The sequence below is a fragment of the Chrysoperla carnea genome, chromosome 1 (assembly GCF_905475395.1).
Source record: "Chrysoperla carnea chromosome 1, inChrCarn1.1, whole genome shotgun sequence".
NCBI lineage: Eukaryota > Metazoa > Arthropoda > Insecta > Neuroptera > Chrysopidae > Chrysoperla > Chrysoperla carnea.
In genome coordinates this window covers 124977935-124999970 of record NC_058337.1, presented here as the reverse complement: position 1 = coordinate 124999970, position 22036 = coordinate 124977935, and the positions used below count along the sequence as shown (strand labels likewise).

The following is a 22036-nucleotide window of genomic DNA, read 5'->3' as shown; positions in this document are numbered from 1 at the left end:
ACTGGAACTTTGGTTATTGGCTGTTGTGAACTAGTTCGTGATCTTATTATTACTCTTTGTATAGCATTTGTTTTTATGCATAGGCGTAGCCACAATCGGCATTGGGATAGAAATTGGAATAGACATTGGGATGACTATTCTGACGATAATTGGGGTAAGGATTGGCATGGGTGGCATCATAACCATTCGTTTAAGGGATCTTACACCCATTCGGGTACAAACCGTAAATGGTATTCGGGTGTAGAATGGAGAGCAATTTTCTGTATTTTATTGAGTTATTATGTGATTGGTATTATATTCAACGCTACACTATTGCTTGGTGTTTTTATGAAAAAACCTACATTAATCAAAATTTATGTAATTTCTAATATTTCTGCCGTTGTGTTATTCAGTCTTACATTTATATCGTTAGTAATTGCATTTGGTTTAGTATGTGAAACCTTATTCCCTCATCACAAATGGGGATTTTTTATTCTATGCATAATCTGTAATGGGGGAGAAATATGCCTACAATCATATAACGTATTGGTCGTAAATAGCTATCGTTGGCAAATAAAAGATGATCAAGGCACTCAAGTACCACAATTTGGTTCGAAACCGTCACAAGATGATTTACAATCGCCAAGTAAACAAGAATATGATTCGAAACCACCACCATATACTTTGCAAGCGCCAAGCAAACAAGAATATGGTTGGTTTAACCGTCATGGAAAATCTTAAGTTTTATTTGAGTACGACTGTGTTCAATTTAATTGTAACTGATGAAAATAAAGTGTAATAATTATGATTTTTTGCTGTAAAATGCCCAAGCCAAGATTTCAACAGTGTTTTCGGAATTTTGAAAAAGGTATTTTTTACAATTTTGATAATTATTTTATTTTTTCGAAGTGTCTAGTCCTAGTCCGGTTATTGGATAAATAAAAATATTTTAATCATCCGTATAAATACATCCGTACAGAGGATGAAATTCTTGGCCAAAAATTTCATGATTTTCGGAAGACGTGGAAGAATCAGTGTCATACGACATTGGATTCGTATTCAGCGATTAAAAATACCTTCTAGATGGCAATTTTAAGCCAAAAAAAGTATTTCTAAAAAATTTTAGATTACATGTCCCGCACTGGGGTCCTATGCCTTCTTATACTAGGTGAATGTCGCCTAGGTCACCCTTCATCTAGGCTGGATTTTGGCGGATTGACCTTTTGGGTCCTATAAACACGCTGAGAAAATGTTTCATTAAAATCGGTGCTGTTTCCCAATTTTACTAATTTCGGGATAAGCCGGAATTTATTAACTATAAGATTATATACTATAAGATCAAATTAAGTCTTAATGCTTTCTGCAAATTTTAGAAAGGGGGGTTGCCTAAAAAACGCTTTTTTAAGTAGCCGAACTAAAAGGTAGAAAATAAGTTTTTAGTATAAAGCTACCTTTATTAATTTTCCAAATGATAAATAATCATACCAATCTGAGTTGCTAGGCATTATCATATGTCAACATTTCGATTTTCTACAATTTTTTAAACAATAAATTATTATTCATTTAATTAGAGAATATATTTGAACTGTTTTTGATTTTATTATAGAAATTATTGAGTTGAATACATAACACAATTTTAAAAAGGATAAAACCAAAATTTGTGAAAATAAGTGAAAATATTTTTATTTTTAATTTGTTTTTGTAATGCCGTGTCGTGTAAATCAATGTTGTTGTGGGTGTAGTTTAAGAACTGGAACTTTGATTATAGGCTGGTGGGAACTTATTTCGGGTCTAAGTGTTATTGTTCTTAATATAGTATTTTCTTTAATAGCTAGAACAGACGGGAATGAAGATTATACGGGATATAAATCAGTGTATACCTTTTTTTTATATGGTTATTGTGTGATTGGTATTATATTCGCCGTTGTACTATTAACCGGTGTTTTTAAGACAAATACTACATTAATCGCAATTTGGATAATTGCTGCTATTGTTAATCTTGTGTTGTTGTGTATCGAATTTATAATAAGTTTAATTCTTTTTTGTTTAACATTCAACTTTGTGATTTTTTCTTCGTTAATAGGGGATGTAGTTGCCTTATGTTTACAGCCATATTATATAGTGGTAATAAATAGCTATCGTTTACAAATAAAAGATGATCGAGTTACTAAAGAGCCACATTCTGGTTCGATACCCCCACAATATTATGTGAAACCACCAAGCTACCAAGAATATGGTTGGAAAAAGCCTTAAAATGATTTGTAAGCTCTAAGAAAACAAGAATAAGTTTGATTAGGCCAATGGAAGCATTATCAATTCAGTACCACTGTGCGCAATGTATTAGTAACTGATCAAATTAAAGTGTAAATATTTTGTTTTCCGTTAAAAAAATTTTTACGCTAAGGTTTTAATGACGTTTGCGAATTTTGGAAAGATATTTTATACAATTTTTATAACTTTTATATAATTTTTTATATATTTAATAAATTAAAGAAAAATCAAAATCATTATATTTTTTTATGCTCTAGGACTTGGTGACTTCTAAAGGGTCTCTTAAAATCTACGCAGGCTTTGAATTTGACATTTTCATTTTTAATACGACTTTCGACATAGACATCATATTGACTTTTAGCTCGTGACATCAAAGTCAAAATCAATTTGTTACAGTCTCCCAATGATCGGAGTTATCCCTTATCTCTATGAGACATTTTTTTTATATTTAATTATCTGATCTACAATTTTTGTCTGAACAAATTTTATGATAAAACTTACCGTTTCGCTGAAAATCGCGAAAAACCCGTTTTTGTGAGGTTTGATCCCGTGTAAATTTTGTCCTACATCTCGAATCGATGGGAACTTTTAAGATTTCGTTTATGAAGATGTTTTGGTCAAGGTTACCTAATTTCAGCAGGGTGCGAATTTTTGTACCTTCGGATGTTTAAATTGACCCGATAATACAGTGTGTTCATTTTAAAAGTATCCACCCTTAATAACTCTTGACCTAATGAAATTATTGTTTTGAGTGAAATCAGGTCGATTAAGATATCAAAAGAGGGGTACAAAAATGGTACCTAGAGAATTTTAAGTTTCATTACTTCAACCCCAACAACCCTAACTTTAAATAGCAACCCCTATCTTGTGATACATCATTTGAAGGGGCGATTCAAACGGTGTATCGCGAGGTAGGGGGTGCTATTTGAAATTACAAAGTTAGGGATGTTAGGAGTGAAGGAATTAAAGCTAAATTTCTAAAGGTACCATTTTTGAACTTCCCTCTCGATATATTCTTCAACGGTGTGTTTTCACTTAAAAAAAAATCACAGGTCATCAGGTCAAAAGTTATTACGGGTGGATACTTTTTCAGCTCACTTCACTCTACTTTTTTTTGGCTTATAGAAATTATTTTCTAAATTTTAGTTCAGCTAAGTCTATTAGCTCAGTCCCCTTATTAGCTCAGTTGGTTAAGGCGTAACCAATTCCGTCCGCGGTATTCTTATGGTGGCGGGTTCGATTCCCACCGTCGCAACATAATTAATTTATTAATAGTTGTGATGGGCTGATGCAGTGCATGGTATATGCATGAAGGAGGTTCACTCAGCCTCTGAAATTGAGGAGCTGGTTAATGGAATTAATTATCAGCGGAAATGTGGTAAAACACATATATGGTATCACAATAGGCTCTATAGCCTGAGTGTGTCCTTCGTGGACAGCCAATATAACCTAACCTAACGTAGTTCAGCTAGTTTCAAAAACGCCTTTTTTTAGTTTTTTTTAAAGTATTAACTTTTATAATGTTTAAAAAAAAAAAGTAAATTTATGGGCCACCTATGTGTCCTATATCCTTTCAAATACTGTCATAGGTCAGGATATAGATATGAGTAATATATTTACATATTAACTAATAACTGTTAATAAAGATATAATTAATGACCTGTAAAGATTTCTTTAATTTATTTGTCGGATGAATGTAAAAGTATATAGATATTTAAGTGATGACGATGAACACACGAAACCACTTATAGGTCGGTATCTTTTTACTAAACATACACGCCAATTTAAATTTAACACATTTTTTATTTATCATAAATCTAAGTACTGCATATAAGAAAATTCAATATGCATCAGTCGCACCTGAGGGCCCATTTTGGTCGCTCACCAAAAACCTTAATTTAATTTTAAAAGGGGGCCCAAATTGAATTTTAAACTAAAATTTAAAAGAACACAAAATATAATATAGTGCAGTTCCCCCTATTTGGAAAAAAACGTTTTTGTGGTATACACAATGCCCCCCAAATGTTAATTCTGCAATTACTGCCAGGTAAGTTAATAAAAAATAAATAGATTTTTGAATATTTTGCAGATATTTAGGCATACACCTGAAGGCTAATTCAGTAATAAAAATTCGAAAAAAATATCGTAAATAGTACATTAAAAGTACTATCTTTTCATACTATTATTTTCTCCGACCCTCACCGTTTCCGAGAAAAAAAAATTATCAATTTCAAATTTCAAGTGCTTATAACTAGAGAACGGATAAAGACGCAGGGTCGAGTTTTAGCTTAAAATACATATTTATACCATGTATATGAAATATACCAAGGTATACTAAGTTTAGTCCCAAGTTTCTAACGCTTAAAAATATGATGATAAAATTTTGGTATAGGTGTTCATAAAATCACCTAATTAGTCCATTTCCGGTTGTCTGTCTGTCTGTCGTCTGTTGAACTGTCATCACGATTACTCAAAAACGAAAAAAGGTATCAAGTTGAAATTTTTTTAGCGTGCTGAAGACGTAAAAAGTGAGGTCGAGTTCGTAAATGAGCAGCAAAGGTCAATTGGTTCTTGGAGCCACAGGACCCATCTTGTAAACCGTTAGAGATAGAACAAAAGATTAAATGTAAAAAAAGTTCCTTTTAAACAACTTTTGTTTCAAACGTGTTTTCGTAAACATCACTGTTTATCCGTGAGAGCACATATTATGCGCAAATTGTAGTATTATATGGGTATATCAGTTATATGTGTGTGACATGTATGTATGTGTAATGTGACTGAGTAATCTACACTTTCTATACATGGTATATCAACAATTAACTCAGTCAATTGTTTGTTTTCATTTGTTTTTCATTTGTTTCAACTCAACTATCTTCAACTTTCCCATTTAATGTTATCAGTGAAAATCAAAAGTATTCCCAAAAAACGGCTTTTTTCAAAATTTTTCAAAAATCCCGCCAAATTGATCGTCCCAGGATAAATTTTTGTACAACTTGTTTTGGTTTTTGTTTTTGACAACATTTCAAACTTGAATAGCTATTAAATAAAAACTGAAAAGAAAAAAACAAGTCCAGCAATGTACATAGCGACTATAACAGTCGGGATCCATTATTGGGAAGATTTGAGTCGGTCTAGGTTTTAATGGCTTTCCTACTATGTGTACATTGCTGAGCTTGTTTTTTTCTTTTCAGTTTTTATTTAACGCAGTCGGGTTTTTTGACTTTTTAAATATTTTTTTTTATTTTACACTTTTTATTCGCCGACTTTCATATTCAGCCATGTATGATTTTAACGGTTCTCACGTCAATCGATTTGTCTATTTAATAGCTATTCAAGTTCGAAATGGTCGAAATAATAACACAATATTCAAAATAATAATTAAATCTCTAAATCTCATATTTGATGCGATTAGTGCATATGGCCGTTAAAAGAACATTTGTAAATGTGTGTAAATCCTTTTTTAAGTTTTCCCGCTATCAGTTCAATATTTCAGCTCCTGTTAATGGGTTATTTTACTACTGTTTATGAAACAGATTTTACCGCCAATGTTGATGATACTTATAAATTATCCATTTTTTCTTTTAAAAAAAAACCTTAGAACATATGTAGTATAATTAGTGTATTAATTTGTTCTAATTTTTTTCTACAAATTGAACTTAAGTAATTTTATTAAGTCATTCAGTTTATTGAAATTGAATGAAATGCATTTTAAACATTAATTGATTTATTAAAACGAATAAAGTTGAATGTAAGTATTGAATTTGGTTCTTAAACGAAAATTGACGGATTTTTGGAGGAAAAATATTTTTAATAAGGTGGTTTATTTTTGAGGGATTTATTACTTGAAAATTCTCTGTCTCAACAAAAATGGGAAAGTTTTGGAAAGTGGGCGATTATCATCATTTAAGGTAAATTATTTTCAATTTCACAAAATTTTAAAAAATATTAATCCTTATGTCTTAAACCAATGTTAAATATGTCTACTTTTGGTGTCATTTGTTTAAATAATAGAGCGATCCCCCTAAAATTTTCAGAATTGATTTATACTTGAAAGACCAACCTCATATAAAAAAAATCAAGCCTTTTATCCAAATTTGCCCTATCGCTTGTTTATCCTTAAGAGTGTTTAGATCAGAAAACCTGCAACATTAGAGTACCTTAAAGCTTAGGTATATCCACCAAGTTACCGCCAAAATAACCCCTCGAATCTTGCGAAAAGTCATAGGAAATTACCTTTTGGCTGACTTCACATTAAAGGGAGTATACTTAATATTCGATTAATAAAAATATAACTAAGATATTACATTTTGTGTGTTAGAAAAAAATTAAAGAAACTCAATTTGGATCACTCTTACACGTGTTAATTACAGTAATTTTTATTTAATCTACATTACTTTTTTAGGTAATTAAATCATTAAATTTAATTTATTGGTTTTTCACTAAAAATACACTATCAAAAATTTTGGTTCGAAGTATTCACATAACATTTAATATACAGGTATAATACGGAAGAAAAAATAATATTTCTTGATGCAGGAAATTTTTCTATTGAACCAAGAATAATTCTTGAAGCGAGGAGAAATTTACTTGTGGTAAGAAAAATTTTTTGATCCCAAATTTTTTGTTTCAAGAGAAATTCTCTTATTTTAAATATTCTTCAGTAAAAAAAAAAACTGTTTTTTTCTTTTGACGTATGTATGAGCGATAGGGAAATTTTGGATAAAAGATTTGATTTTTTTTATATGAAGATGTACATGAGGTCTAAATCAAAACTAGTCGGTGGAAATTAAAAAAAAAAAAAACTATTTTAATTAAAATTAAAACCTTAATAAATTATTGGAAACAAAAACAAAACCGCACTAATTAAGGATGTTAAACCTTAACACTAAACTTAGTATACCTTGATATATTTCATCAAGTTTTGTTTGAAATATTTTTCGTAAATATCATTGTTTTCTCGTGAAGGCGCAAATTCGATCAAATATTTTCTCCAAAACTATATAAGACAGTTAAAAATTAGTAGGTAGCTTTAATTAGTAAGCATTTGTTATAATTGTAGAAACGAAAAACAAAACTTCTAGAAAATACTTTCGAAAACACTAATATTCAACACTGACTATACATGGTATTTAAACAATTAACTTAGTCAATTATTTTTCACTTTTTTAAATACTTATTATTATTTAAATACTTATTATATTATCCCATCATTGCATCATAATTCCTACCGGATTGTTCAGCCAACGACGGCTTGTATTGGCTGCAACTCAATTTTTTCCTTTAGTGATAGATTTTAGCTTCTAATAAATTTGTATATAGAGGTACAAATTATTTATAAAGTAGTAGTCAATAATTATCAAAGTAATTTTATCAATAATCAATCATAAATAAAAGTACACTTAGTAACTATATTTGTTTGGTAAAATCAAGACGAAATATTAAAGTGTTTAACAAAAATTATGTTGGTGTCTTAGTTTATGTAACGTTGAAAAAAAGAAGAATAACTCGATCCACACATTTAAAAGGATATCATCACAAAGGTAAAAAATTGCAGATTTTATAAATATTCATTTAATGGAAGAATTTTTTTCCAACAGACAGCTTGTCTCCAATTTTTAAATATTTTTTCAAAAAAAAAGTATCAGATTGTTTTGTTTTGTTTGTAAACATTTCAAGAAATATTTATTTTACACAAAAATAACTCGAATAGTGAAAGATTTTTTGTTAATTGTAGATTTTTTGAAGCAAGTCTTCTTATTCTTAACCTTTGAAATAGGTACAGAGTTAGTGTTGATAACATTTTTAATAAACTATTAGACAAGTCGTATTGAAGTCAATTTATTGACTAGTTTTATAAAAAAGGTCAGGAAAATAAAGGTTTTTCTGCTTAAAGTACTTCCAAATAAAATTTTTTCACCGGTATTATCTTTATTCGGAAGCAAGAAATGACCTATGAAAAGTCCATTGCAAAATCATATGCGTAAAGAAAGTTATTTAAGGTCAAAAGTCGAGAAAATATGGGTTTTTTCAAATATCCCACAAACTGTTAAGTTTATGACAGTTTAAGCAATTATAAAATTTCTTTTATTGCCTTATTTTTTTTAAAAAAACACCGTTTCATTCAAAATACGTCGTATATATTCAAAAAAATACATAGGCGTCGTTTAAGGTATTTCTATATCGAAAAGATGAAAATGATCCAAAAAAGAAATTCTATTTATCTGTTAATCATTCTTTTATACGTCTTTTATGAAAAATTCACATTAATTCTCTGTACGGTTTAGGAAAAATAAACTATCAAAGTAAGTGTTTTTACCCAAAAAATTTTTTTCATTTTTATGCACAGTTCTTAAGTTTGTTTGATGATTTTAAAGCTTAAAAATTGAGAATATTAATAAAAGTTTTGTATGTAAATAGTAAAACATTTTTAAAAGCATTTATTGACTAAAAAACCAACATTTATTACGACTTCTTCATATACCACCAAGTAAAATGCGCTGTTTTTTATAACAAATTTATCCAAAAGGCCTATTAAATACTTATTAATTGACACAAAAGATTTCAGTTTTTTGTTAAAACTTTCGTTTTGTTATCGAAACACCTTAAAACTAGTTACGACCTTTTATCTTTCGACCATTGAATTGTTAGAAATAAATGGTCAAAAATTAACAATTTCTTATGCTCAACAAAAAATAACTTTACATAAGTGAAATTGGACCACCTTTAATATTCGAATAGTTTACTAACTGTTTTGTTTACCTTACTATTTATTAATGACTTTATTTGGCATATGTCGTCAATAAGTATTATGTAACAATAATATTAATTTTAAATAATACATTAACTAACTTACCTTACAGAAAAACTAACTCCTCTCTGAAAAAATTGTAAAAATATTGTTTATTTTCACACTTGAATAGTTTTAAATTTCATTAGAAATTCATCAATCAATCAATACATACTGTAATTAAATATAAATAAATATTCGATACAAAAACAGAAATGTAAAAAAGAGCCAAGTTCTTGTTAATTTACTGAACGGGCATGTTATTATTTTCACTCTAGAAATATTTAAATTTTTTAAGACCATGATTCTTAAAATCGGTTTAGTTTGGAGAAGGCTTTGACGAAATAGATAATTTAATGGGGAATTTTCTTAGATATGTTTAAAGTAAGAGTTTAGGGTTCAGTTCCTTAAAAATCTGTTGGTTTTATTTTTTTTATTTAGTAAATTTCACTTGTCACGATTATAACACAAAGGTAATTTGCCTGTGAGTCAGAGTTCACCACAAGTCTTGATCTGAATCATATTTCTGAAGAGAAAATACTGACTTTTGGGGATACAGAGAAAAATCGATGACTCTACTACTGAATTGAAGATCATATTCCGATTATACTTGAACTTTCTGTCCACATTCGCATGCGATGCTTAATATTTTAAAGTTACAACCATTTTTTTCTCGGATACTGTTGATTTTATATTTAAAATAATATTTATTTTTTTAATGAATTTGTAAAAATAGTTTGAATTTTTTCAAATTCACATACAATAATTTTAATATAATTTTTCAAAAATTAGGATGGGAATTTTGAATATAATAACAATCGTTTTCATAACTTCCGCAAATCTTGAAATACAAAACCCAGCCTTGGAATCTTCTAAAAATACTGATTATAGTTTCAACAAATTTAAACAAGATCGATTTGTAGTAAAAATTCAATGCGCCACGACCCAAATTACAGTAGAACCTCGATAAGTTAAAGTCCAAGGGAAACACAAAATATTTTAAGTTATAGAGGTTTTAAGTTATCAAGGGTCTATGTTAGGTAAAGGTTAATATAGAGGTATGTATGTACATGTTTCTATGTACCCTAGTTAATATAGAGGTATGTACATGTTTCTATGTAGTTACTGAGGGCCTATACAGAGATTATTTATTTAAGTTATAGAGGTTGCGTATTTTAAGTTATAGAGGTTTTGGGCTCTGATGGGAAGGGAACATAGTATTTTTTGAAGTAACAGAGGTTTTTATGTTACCGAGGTTTAAGTTATCGAGGTTCTACTGTATATTATATTGCTTGTATTTAAATAATCTTTATCTGTTTATATGTATACGATAATAATAGCTTTGATCGGGATTCGTGGTGGTTCTGAATTTAAAAGATCTCGTTTGTTTGATTTGGGAACTTTATTTACAATCTCTTTTTTTCATTATATTTACTTTGAAAAATAAAAAAGTTTGAACAAGTTTCGCGGCGTCTGATTTGTCCGTGCGTGCAACCTGCGGCCCCTAATATAATTGAATTCTTGCTATTTAATAGCTTTTTTAATGCCCATAATAATACTTGGATCACTAAGGTTCTACCATCGTTAATTTAAATTTATAGGCGCCTCTATACATTGCAAATATAGGTTACGAATATAGAATAAATTCTATTGACCTAAATATCAATTGTATTTAGTCATTTTTTTATTTTATACCATGTAAATAGAATAGATATACTTGCTTATAAATAGGCCGGTAAGTTGTAGTACCTAGAGTCCAATGAAGGTATCTTGACCTGAATCATCCTTTAGTTTTTGGGCGGATATTGGTATTTACTGAGAAAAGCATTTCTATTGAAATGAGAGAATTTTATGAGATTGGAGGTAGGCTGAAAACTAATTGTTAATGCGGTTTTTTTTTCCGGCTCTACTAAAAACAAAATTTATTGCGAAAAAAGTGGAAAAATTGCATTCTGCTGACGATCAATATCTCTCATTATTGGCGCTTTCAGATACAATTGATTTTGGCGTCTCTAGGTAGACTTGTGGACAAAAAATGTAAACACTCTGTGTTTAAACTATTTTTGACACTTGAAAAAGGAACATAATTTCTTGTTAAAAGCCATAAAGAGCAAACCAAAGTCGAAACCTTTCCAGCACTGGAATAACACATAAATTAAAATTTTTATTTAATTGTAGGTACTACACCTTCCCTTTTTATTATTTGCATTAATTTTTTTTATAGCTTTTTATATTAAAGGTGACATTAAAAATGACAAAAGGTCAATATTTTATATAACATGAAATAAGTATATTATTTTTCTTTTTAAATAAAGATGTCAAAGATATTTATAATAATATCATAATATCAATATTGTTTGTTGTCATTTAAAATAAAAAAGCGAGGCCAATTTTATTAGTAAGTGCAACTTATTTATAAAGAATTGAAAAATAAAAATTATTTTGCGAGAAAATCATTCATAAATTTATAAATTGTCATGTGTTTCTTAACTGGAAAGTTGAATACTTCTTTTTTAAATAATTCTTTTCGTAGACTTTTTATAAAGCACTATTGGCTTCTAATTATATGAAATTCCTTAAAACTCTAGCATACAGAACTAAAAAGGAATAAAAATTAGAATACAAAACCAACCAGAGATATAAAATAAAAAATTGCAATAGTGCTCTCTAAATCAAATAAATTTTATTGCAGAAAAGTCCAACAATTTTTGTATTATTTATGAAAGCTTTGCAAGAAAATTGAATTTAAAATTGTTGATCGTAACAATAATAGTATCTTGTCTATAATACTTTATAGCCCAACTGGACACTGGCTCACTTACCGATACAAATTCTAAAGGACTTCTAGGCATGATAGAATGCAATTTTTAGAGGGAATTGCTTGAAACATACGGAAAAAATCGAAAAACTTCAACTTTTTCATTACAACCCCACCGTAAATTTTAAAAAAACTCGGAAAAACTCTTGGAAACTTCGTTCTTTTATTCTATACATGCTAGAAAGATGAGATTTTGGGCGTTCAGCGTAAAATTGCTTGAAACTTAAAGGAAAGAACAGAAAACTTCAAAATTTTCATTGCAACACATCCTCACGTCACCAATCGTCTCGGAATAGAGTCCAATTAACAAAAAAGTTCGAAAATTTTATTTTACACACTGAAACCCTACGAAAAATCGGCAAAAATTCAAAAAATTAGAGTTTTTCAGTTATTTTACTTTTTGGTATTTTCGTCGAGTTGAAGATAATAAGGTTTGTCGACAAAATTTCCTATTAAATACATTATAATGGATCGAAATTCCTGATAATGGTGAAACATAATTTCTTATTCTGGCCCATTTTGCGTGCAAAAAATACCTCTGTAGGGTCGAAATTACACACTCATTTTCAACTCGATTACTGTAGTAACTTTTTTAACGTTCTTTTTTTCTCAATAACTCAACACAAATTTTAAAGAATAATTATCGTTTATTTTCACATTTTAGAGGCTTAGATAAAGTTTTGTACAACATACATGTGATAACGCATTATTTACGTTCTTCTGCGATGTCCCACTTTGTACAAATTTCGCATGAGTGCGTTAATAATGTTCTTATGCCACTTTTATCGTAAATAACTATAATTAAACATATTTTCAACGACTCCCGATCCATTAGTTTTACATAAAAATCAATTTTGAAATCAGTTTATTAACAAAAAGAATTAACAATAAAATTTTTTTGTAATACGTGACTTTTATGATTCATAAAAATTTTAGTCACTTTGAGGTCATTCCTTTTAAGATATTTTGGGTTTTTTAAACTTGACAAAACTCTTAAAAAAATTAAATTTTTTCTTTTTTACTCAAACGTATTTAAAATATGACTCACAATACAAATAATATGTAATAATAAAAAATAATTTATTATTGTTTTAAACATTTTTTTTATAGTCAAAATTTCATGTTTGTTTTTAAGTCAAATAACTTATGAATTAAAAAAAAAAAATATTAACAAAAAATAATAATGAATAAATTAACAATATATAGCAAATGAATTAATTAAAACATTTTATTAAATGATGGTAATAATTTTTAGAGATTTTTTTACATTGAGTTGTCAAATTTGTGTATCACTTTTGAATGAATCACATATAATTTAAATCATGGGGATATTCTCGCTGTAAAAAATATACAAGTAGAAATTTTACAATATCTTATTCACATTATCCGAATTTACACAATATACGAACATTTTGAGCCACAGAAGGTTGTAGAACCTTAAACCAAAGTATAGTACCTAATACCTACATAGGTTGGTTGTAAAATTACTTTTACTATTTATAGTTGGATAAATCTATCGGATTTGGATAATGACTCCGCGTATTTGAATAATGGATCCGCGTGTCCTTATGAGGTTATGTATAGGGCCAAATTAAAATTTTTCGAATTCATTATCAAAATCCGGTAGATTTATCCAACTCTTAAAGAAAATAGAATTTTTAATCTAAAATTAATTGAATTTTGAAATGCTTCCACTTATTTATCACATATGTACTTTATCAAATAGGCTTTTGTCCCAAAATTTTGTTATTGCCTCCATCGACGTTCGTTGTTGAGCCTAAACATCGTATGAAATCAATTTTTGGATAACATCAAAAACTAGAGAAATATGAAGGATTTAAATGTAAAAATAGTAAGAAAGGAAAATAGCACGTCATAACTTGCGACTACTATAGAGACTACATATCAAAATTGTGTTTGCAAGAAGAATGTGGATAAAATTATTTAATTGCTTATATCTTTCATGTTTATCAATTTTCATGTTTATCAATTTTCATTTTTCAAGTTTTAACGAAAGATCGACATCATTGAAATCGACATCAGGGCAAAGGCTTGTTCTAGTATGCGGATAAAAAATTAAGGATCAAATGATACATTATTTATGTTTGTTTACTAAATTTTTTATACAAATTGAAACAACAAAAAATCTTTCGATTATAATTGATGTTTTTTATGATACGATAGCGTAACGTAAACTATATAGACAAAAGGCTTTCGAGCTTATAGTAGAGAGATTTGAAAAATACACACATAATAAGAGTCGAATCCAAGTCTCTTCCAGATTCACGCCTAAACCAACGGGGAAAATTGTTTCAACTGTGGTTCAAGTGCTAAATAGTCTATATAGTTTTCGGCACCAGAAAATAGATGAAGAGATAAAATTTGTATTTCATTGGTAATTATAAGAACTGAAAATAAAGATTTTCCTAAATTTTCCATTCGAATATAATTTTACATCAATGTTCAACCGCGTAGTTGCAGCTGTGCCCTTAAAAAGGAACTTAACGATCAATAAATTTAACTTCTATTCTGTTGTTTTATTTCCCAACGTTTATGGAAGCAATTACACAACAGAAAAAAAAAAAACAACAATTTATGAATATAAAAATTGGAAGTGATTGTATCAAGAAGCGTCGAAGCTTGTTGGCTTTCTTTCAAAACTTGATTCAAATTAAAAACGATTCATGCCTGGATAACTCATTATAGAAATTTTAATTCTAATATAATTTATATGTGTATATTATATTCAAATGTGACTAAATAGTAAAGATCCATAATTTTTGATATATTTATTACGTTCTGAATGATTCCAAAAAAATTCGTTACAAAAAAAATTTGAAGATTTATTCATGTATACAGGGTTAATCATATATTTGTGTACTTATTATACTTTTTAAACCCTATACAAATGAAATATATATAACAAGGTATAGTAATTTTAGTCCCAAGTTTGTAACGCCTAGAAATATTTATGATAGGAATAAAATTTTGGTATAGGTCTCCATAAAATCACCTAATTAGTCCTCTTCCGGCTATCCGTCCGTCCGCGCGACTATCGTTTCTTAAACACGATAAATCCAAAACGAAAAAATATATCAAGCTGAAATTTATAGCGTGCTCAGGACGTATAAGTGAGTTTGAGTTCGTAAATTAGCAATATAGGTCAACCGAGTCTTAAGTCCGTAAGAGATAGAACAAAACCTTAAGTGTAAAAAATGGTCCTTATAAAATAAATTAACAACTTTTATTTGATACATTATTTCGTATATATCACTGCTTACACCTGTGAGGGTTTAAATTAGGCAAAACTTAGCCATTTTTTCCAAAACTATAAAAGATAGGTATAGTTGAAAATTTGCAGATACCTTCAAATAGTGTTGTCGAAGAAAATCCTTTTTAAAATTTTATAATTTATTAAAAACAATGCAAGCATGGATATTCAGCACTTTCAATACTCTATACTATCTAGAGTATTTCAACCATTAACTCAGGCAACTGTTTGTTTTCACTATATAAATAAGGGGTCATCCATAAATCGTCACACCAATTTTACCATTTTTATACCATGCATATATGAAATATACATAGTATTATAAGTTTAGTCCAAAGTTTGTAACGCTTAAAAATATTGATGCTAGGAAAAAAATTTTGTCATAGGTGTTCATAGAATCACCTAATTAGTCCATTTCCGGTTGTCCGTCCGTCCGTCCGTCTGTGGACACGATAACTCAAAAACGAAAAAAGATATCGAGCTGAAATTTTTACAGCGTACTCAGGACGTAAAAAGTGAGGTCAAATTCGTAAATGAGCATCATAGGTCAATTGGGTCTTGGGTCCGCAGGACCCATCTTGTAAACCGTTAGAGATAGAACAAAAGTTAAAATGTAAAAAATGTTCCTTTTCAAAAATTAAACAACTTTTGTTTGAAACATTTTTTCGTAAACATCACAGTTTACCCGTGAGGGCGCCAATTAGCCGGAAATTTTATAATATGTACTATACTTGATTATCAGTTATGTATGTGTCACATGTTTGTATGTGTAATGTGATAAAGAAATCAACACTGACTATGCATGGTATTTCAACAATTAACTCAGTCAATTGTTTGTTTTCACTTGTTGTATCAAAATATTAGTCAATATAAAGTCTTTGCAGTTCAAAAAGAATGCGTAACGGTTATTGGTTTTATTTGCATTTATTGGTCATATCTATTCATTTACAAAAACTTCTCGTTTTACACGAAATTACTTCTTTACGAGATAACGACATTTTATTTTTTTATTGTAATGTTGCATTATAGTTTTCCCCAAATTTTATACAAACGTTTCTCTTAAGACTTTTAGATATGTACACGTCTAAAATCACTTCGATTTTTACGTCAAAAGAAGGGTTTGTATATAAACAATTAAAACGATATTGTGAATAGAATTTAAAATCACCTTTATATATCCATTTAAAATATATAATTGAAAAGATTTATAGAAAAACAAAATGTCACACGAAAGTTTAAAATTTTTAAGTATGTACTTATATAGCAAGTAGTTACCACTCCTTTTTTACAATACAAATAATAACAATAATGTTATCAAAAAAATAAATAGACAATAAAGTAAAAAAAAAAAAACATAATATGGTGACGGAAAGGTTCAAGTTCAACACGCACTTTATTACTCATTAGTATTTTTAAATTTTAATTTTAGAACCTTTTAAAGGATAGTAAACTGTTTAAGGGTTTGGGGTCAATCACTTAATACGTATCCTTGAAGGTTCTGCCTGGAATAGCCCTCTTAGACATTCTAGAACATTCTGGCTAGTCCATCAACTTCCTAGATGCGGGGTGTTTTTGATATCATCGTTTCCAAATCTAAACCCAGCAGATCTAAACAACTCAAACTTCTTGTATTCACGATTTAAACGGTAAACCTTTAATTGGTAAAGATAAGTTGAGTTATAAAAAGATTTACGTTTAAACCGTGCCTCGAGTGACGAATCTATGAAAGTAGAGCTTTTTAGAAACAAAAGTCATGCTTTTTGCAATTGTGGAAGAGGTTGAACGCATCTCCGATTTTTCAATCGTTTCGGCAGTTATGGCCTTTGCAAATACTACTGGCAGCAAATATTATCCTTTTTGGTTATATATTATGCTTTCAATGAATTTCTTCAATACATAGTATAAAACAAAGTCAATTTCCGTTGTGTCTCTATGCCCCTATATATGCTTAGATCTTTAAAACTATGCAACGGATTTTGATGCGATTTTCTAATATATAGAGTGATCCAAGAGGAAGGTTTTTATGTATAATACATGCATAATATAGTAGAGAAACACTGATAATTTTAGAGGTTAAACGAAATTGTTAACAAAAGGAGGGTAAGTGACATATCAAGTGAAGGTTATAACACAATAATCTTTGTATATTTAAAATTGAAGTTGCTCAGTGAAGGGCTAGCCAAAAAATAATGCCGAAATGGCGGATCTTTTTGATATGAAGTTGCAGTTTTATCTATGGCACTAACCGAACATGAACGCGAATTTTAAACTTATTTGGAGAGCCATCTTAGGATCAGGGCCAACTTAACTTATGCCAACTAAATGATTTATTGAGATTTTTGAAGTAAATTTTAGTTATTTTTCTTTTATTCTCGCAAATCCACGCAATGAAGCTGCAGACAGAAGCTAGAGTGCGTAATAATATTGCATGTTTTATTAGAAAAATTTGTTTATTTTAAAAATATGTAAAATTAGTTTATTACATGTAAACAATACATTGTTATTAAATATAGACAATGTCTTGTTACATAGACAGACATTTATAATAATAGACGGTGATACACACCTAATTTTTGGTTTATTTTGTTAAATTTTTGTGGGTATAAAGTAATTTATGTTGTCTGTCTTAAAACAATGTCTCCGTGACGAAACGACACGATTGAATTTATGGACATTTTTATTTTTAAACTGTAATAATTATTTCATACATACGCTTTAAAAAAAGGCAATAAAAATAATTTTAAAGTGGCTGACTGGAAATTTAAAATCGACCACTCAATTTGGGACTAAGCTCAAAAATATTAGATACTGTACTTGATGAATTTTATCGTGGCTAGCATTTCAAAAAACAAAGTGCATTTTCAAAGCACACAGTTAGTTCAATTTAAGTATCTCGATCTTTTAATTCTGATTTAAAATAACTTATATTTAGCAAAAATATAAGTTCGAATCAATTAAATTGTACTATTAGATTCGAAAACATAATTTAAAGTTCTAAAAGTTGGCCTCGATAAAACGCATCAAGTATAGTTTTCAACTACATAATTAAATTATTCAATTTCACTCGTTTAAGATTGTTGAGTTGCCACAGAAAAAAAAAACACCATTAACATAAAATTTTGAGAAATTGTACGTAAACAAGTTAAAATTAAACATATTAAAAGATTATCTGAAAATAATGCAAGTTATTCAGAAAAGAACTTACCGTAAGTTATCATTAGTTCTTATGGGAAATTAAAGATTGTTAAAGATTAAAGCTTTAATATTGTATAAAAAAAAAAAATGTTGACTGAAAATTTCAATTAAAATGTAGGAAAATGTAAGAAAAAGTCGTAATTTTATTAATCACTTCATTCAACAAGAACTAGTGTTAATTTTCGGCCACTTATTTTCTGAAAAACTTTCATGATTTTCATAAAAATTTACTTGAGATTTCTTTAATTGTGAACTTTAAATTGCGATTTCTTAACATTTTTAAGAATAATTACCCAAAATTTTTTACCTCAGCCAACTTAAGTGCTAGGCTTGTCTATGGTTTTATCCGCCAGTATGATGTTAATTATGAAATTTAACCCTCGACTAACAAAGAGGGGTGTTCTGTACTTGATAACAACTAAAAAAGAGAGAGAAGATCAAATTACCTTTCAATAAAAAAAATAAAAAATCGGTTCATCTGCTTAGAACCTAGGACGCTACAAAAAAAATCAATCAGACCTTATTTTGTGTCGGGGTTTCTTTAAATTTTAAATTGATGTGTTATTTTTAACTCATGTATTCTGCGTTAATTAAAACAACCACTCTCAGATGCAAGACGTTTTTTATCCGTATTTAAGTTCAACTTTGAAAGAAATATATCCAAAATTAATCCATAAAATAAACTCTCGAAAACATTACCATAATTTCTGCCGCTTTATGCCTACGTCCATGACACCTACCCTTAATTTGATATTTATTTTTAACTGCTTACCTACAGACACATAAACATGAACTAATTAATATTCTTACAATAAAAATTGTTCATCACGATATTGTCTACGTGCAAAAACACCAACAAATAACGTAAATCATATAAACATATATATATAAAATGACCTTATTAAAATCAAGTCGGTCGGTAATTGATGGTATCCCATAAACATACTTTCTAAAAACTAAATAGGTCACATAAAAAACAAACAAACACCACCAACCAACACATACAAAGTTATTAATAAGGGGTAGTTTAAATGTTTGTTATGTCTGGTGATTTGTCAGTGATTTATTAAATTGAACCCCCATATATACCTAACTAACTAGCGAACTAAGTAAACTACCCTACTACAAATTGAATGCATTCACCATGTCATATAAGATCATTTTTATATTTAGGTCATTATTATACCAAATTGGTACAAATTACCTTTAACTTTTATTTTTTACGATAAACTCAATGTAGTGAAAGACACTTATAAAGGCGGTTATATCTTTGACAGGAAATGCTTCTGATGATATTTTGTATTGGGAAAGTAAAGGGTGAGCCAATTTGAGTTACCTATGTTTGTAACTCTGTAAATTAGAATGCTGTGAATACTTTTGCTTGTTTCAAACGTCAAATGTTAGTTTCAAACATTCCATTTACGATATAAATCGTTTAACTAACGTTTAACAATGCTCAAAGAAATAACCCTTCTGTAAGAACTGTATATAGAATTTTATAAGAAGATTTTGATTTATTTAATCGTTTAAGTGAGTGAATAATTTGCAATCATTGTGCAAATATTCGTGTAACTTGTAAGCATTAGAGATAGGGTAAGGTGCGTAAGAATACGCACTTGGATTTATTTTTGTGGGGATAATCTTAAGAGTCGTGTCTATTTCAACAAACTTGCAACGTCGAAGCACCTAAAAGCTAACATCCTCCAAGTTATAGCTGAAATAACCTCCCAAAATTTGTGAAAAATCATAGAAAATTCGAACTAATAAACTGCTTCAGAAGGCGGCCATTAGGCTGAAATAATTTTTCATATTAAATGGAGCATTACTAGATGGTTTGTCCAAAAGCGCTGTCATGGATACGTTACGGCTAGAATGGTTTAACTACGCTGTAACCTCATTCCACATGACGTGGAATGAACAAACATGAATACGGACAGACGGAATGAGCTTGTGCTCGAAGATTGATAACAGAAGGACAGAATGATTATCAAAGCATGAGATGAGCCTTATCTGAATAAGTTCAGCGGTAATTCCAGGAAACTGTACTTTCAGAATCAACCTAAAAAATTTAGTTTTTGGAGAAAGGAGAACTATATGGGCAATAAACTTTCGAGTTATTAGAGAAAATTGAAAAATACACACAGTCGAAACTAGGGCGCTTGCCAACCAGGTTGGCCTTAATCAACTAGGTCAATTGTTAAGCACAATGTGCAGTTTTTTTCAACTTAACGAAAAGGAGAAACGATAAGACATCTGCACTCGAAAGCTAGTGCACTAAAACTGTAGGGCAAAATATCCTGAAATGCTGTGAAAAAAGCCGTGGAAATTAACATTAAGAAAATAATATGTTCAATACGGTAGTTACCTGATGTCGAATATGCCTTATTTCGCAGAAAAATGTAAAACTAGATGATATCATGGCAAAATTGGAAAGTAAAATTAAAATTGATTAAAAAACGAGGAAGTAATAAGAATTCAAAGATTATTTCCCATCTCCTTGTAGCAAAAAAGAAGCTTTTTTTGTCTTTTATATGGATCTCTATACGATGATATCGAACAATGACGGCAATATTTTGCGTACTTCTAAAGATTTTCAAAAAGCAACTTCACTTTTCTCTCCGTGCAGTGAGAATTCATCACCTGAAGTGATAAAAAAAAATTTAGTTAACAGGCCTATTTAGACTGGAAACACTGCAGGAAATCCGCCAGAATATTAGAGAAGAAGCAATCAAATGATTTCAACATCAGAAAAGTTACTTTTACATAATATAAGCATACAATGATGTTATTTCTAACATTTACTGTAATTAGTTTTAACCATAAAAACTAAACGCATAAAACTGAATGTATGATTTATACACAGTATTTGTATAAATCGTTCTCTTTCTAACTACCTGTGATATTTTTTAATAATACGTCATACGAGTTTTTCGATATAAACTTTATTTTTATTGAGAATGAAGAACGTATATACCTATATAGTAATCCTACCCTTATTATTTTTATATACAAAACACACCTTAATATTGCGAGTAAAACGTCAATTATCGTATTATCACTTAACTAGAATAAATGTATATCGAAAAGAAAGTTATTATATTAAGCTAAAAACAATGCTATTTGGTATATAAAATTTGTTTAAGTGAATACAATATATTGTTTAAATAAAAAGAACTGTACGGTTTAGCATTCGGAAGGTATGAGAAGAAATCCATATTAGAAGAAATCCAATCAAAGCAGGGATCTAATGGATGGTAAAAAAATGAAAACAAACAATTTACTAGGTTAATTATTGAAATACCATGTACAGACAATGTTGATCACGAAATCGTTTGTTTTTTACGTCTTGTAAGTAAAGAAAGGTAGCAACTCTTAGATAGCCACGCATACTTAAATATCACACACACATAACTGATGATTATTCCCATATAATGCATACTATATAATTTACACTTAATTTCCGTTCTCACGGGTAAACAGTGATGTTTACAAAAAATGTATAAAACAAAAGATGTTTATTTTTCTATAAGGAATATTTTTTATAAAAGAAAAGAAAGCCGTTGTGCCCGACTAATTAAGAAGAAGAAGATATGAGCCCTGTAGTGGGGACACTAATTAATAAATAATATATTTTCAATTTTGATTGTGAATATTATGTAATAATTGGATAATATAAGACGAAAAGTAAGAATAAATTTTTCGATATCTAGTTTAA

The 22036-nt window shown here is 29.0% G+C and overlaps 1 protein-coding gene across 1 annotated transcript; it reads left to right on the top strand.

The window, feature by feature from the left end:
• LOC123305649 lies at positions 1-2323 on the top strand. The gene is made up of 2 exons (XM_044887425.1): positions 1-847; positions 2063-2323. Exons 1-2 carry the CDS (start codon positions 784-786, stop codon positions 2230-2232), a joined length of 234 nt encoding a protein of 77 aa, XP_044743360.1. The 5' UTR covers positions 1-783; the 3' UTR covers positions 2233-2323.
• Positions 2324-22036: the final 19713 nt, after the last annotated feature.

What these genes read in the sequence shown, in the direction of transcription:
- LOC123305649 (XM_044887425.1), top strand. Translation starts at nt 784, where the DNA reads ATGATTTTTTGCTGTAAAATGCCCAAGCCAAGATTTCAACAGTGTTTT. An exon ending in TTTTCGGAATTTTGAAAAAG is followed by an intron (nt 848 to 2,062) that starts GTATTTTTTACA and finishes CTTCGTTAATAG; the next exon opens with GGGATGTAGTTGCCTTATGT.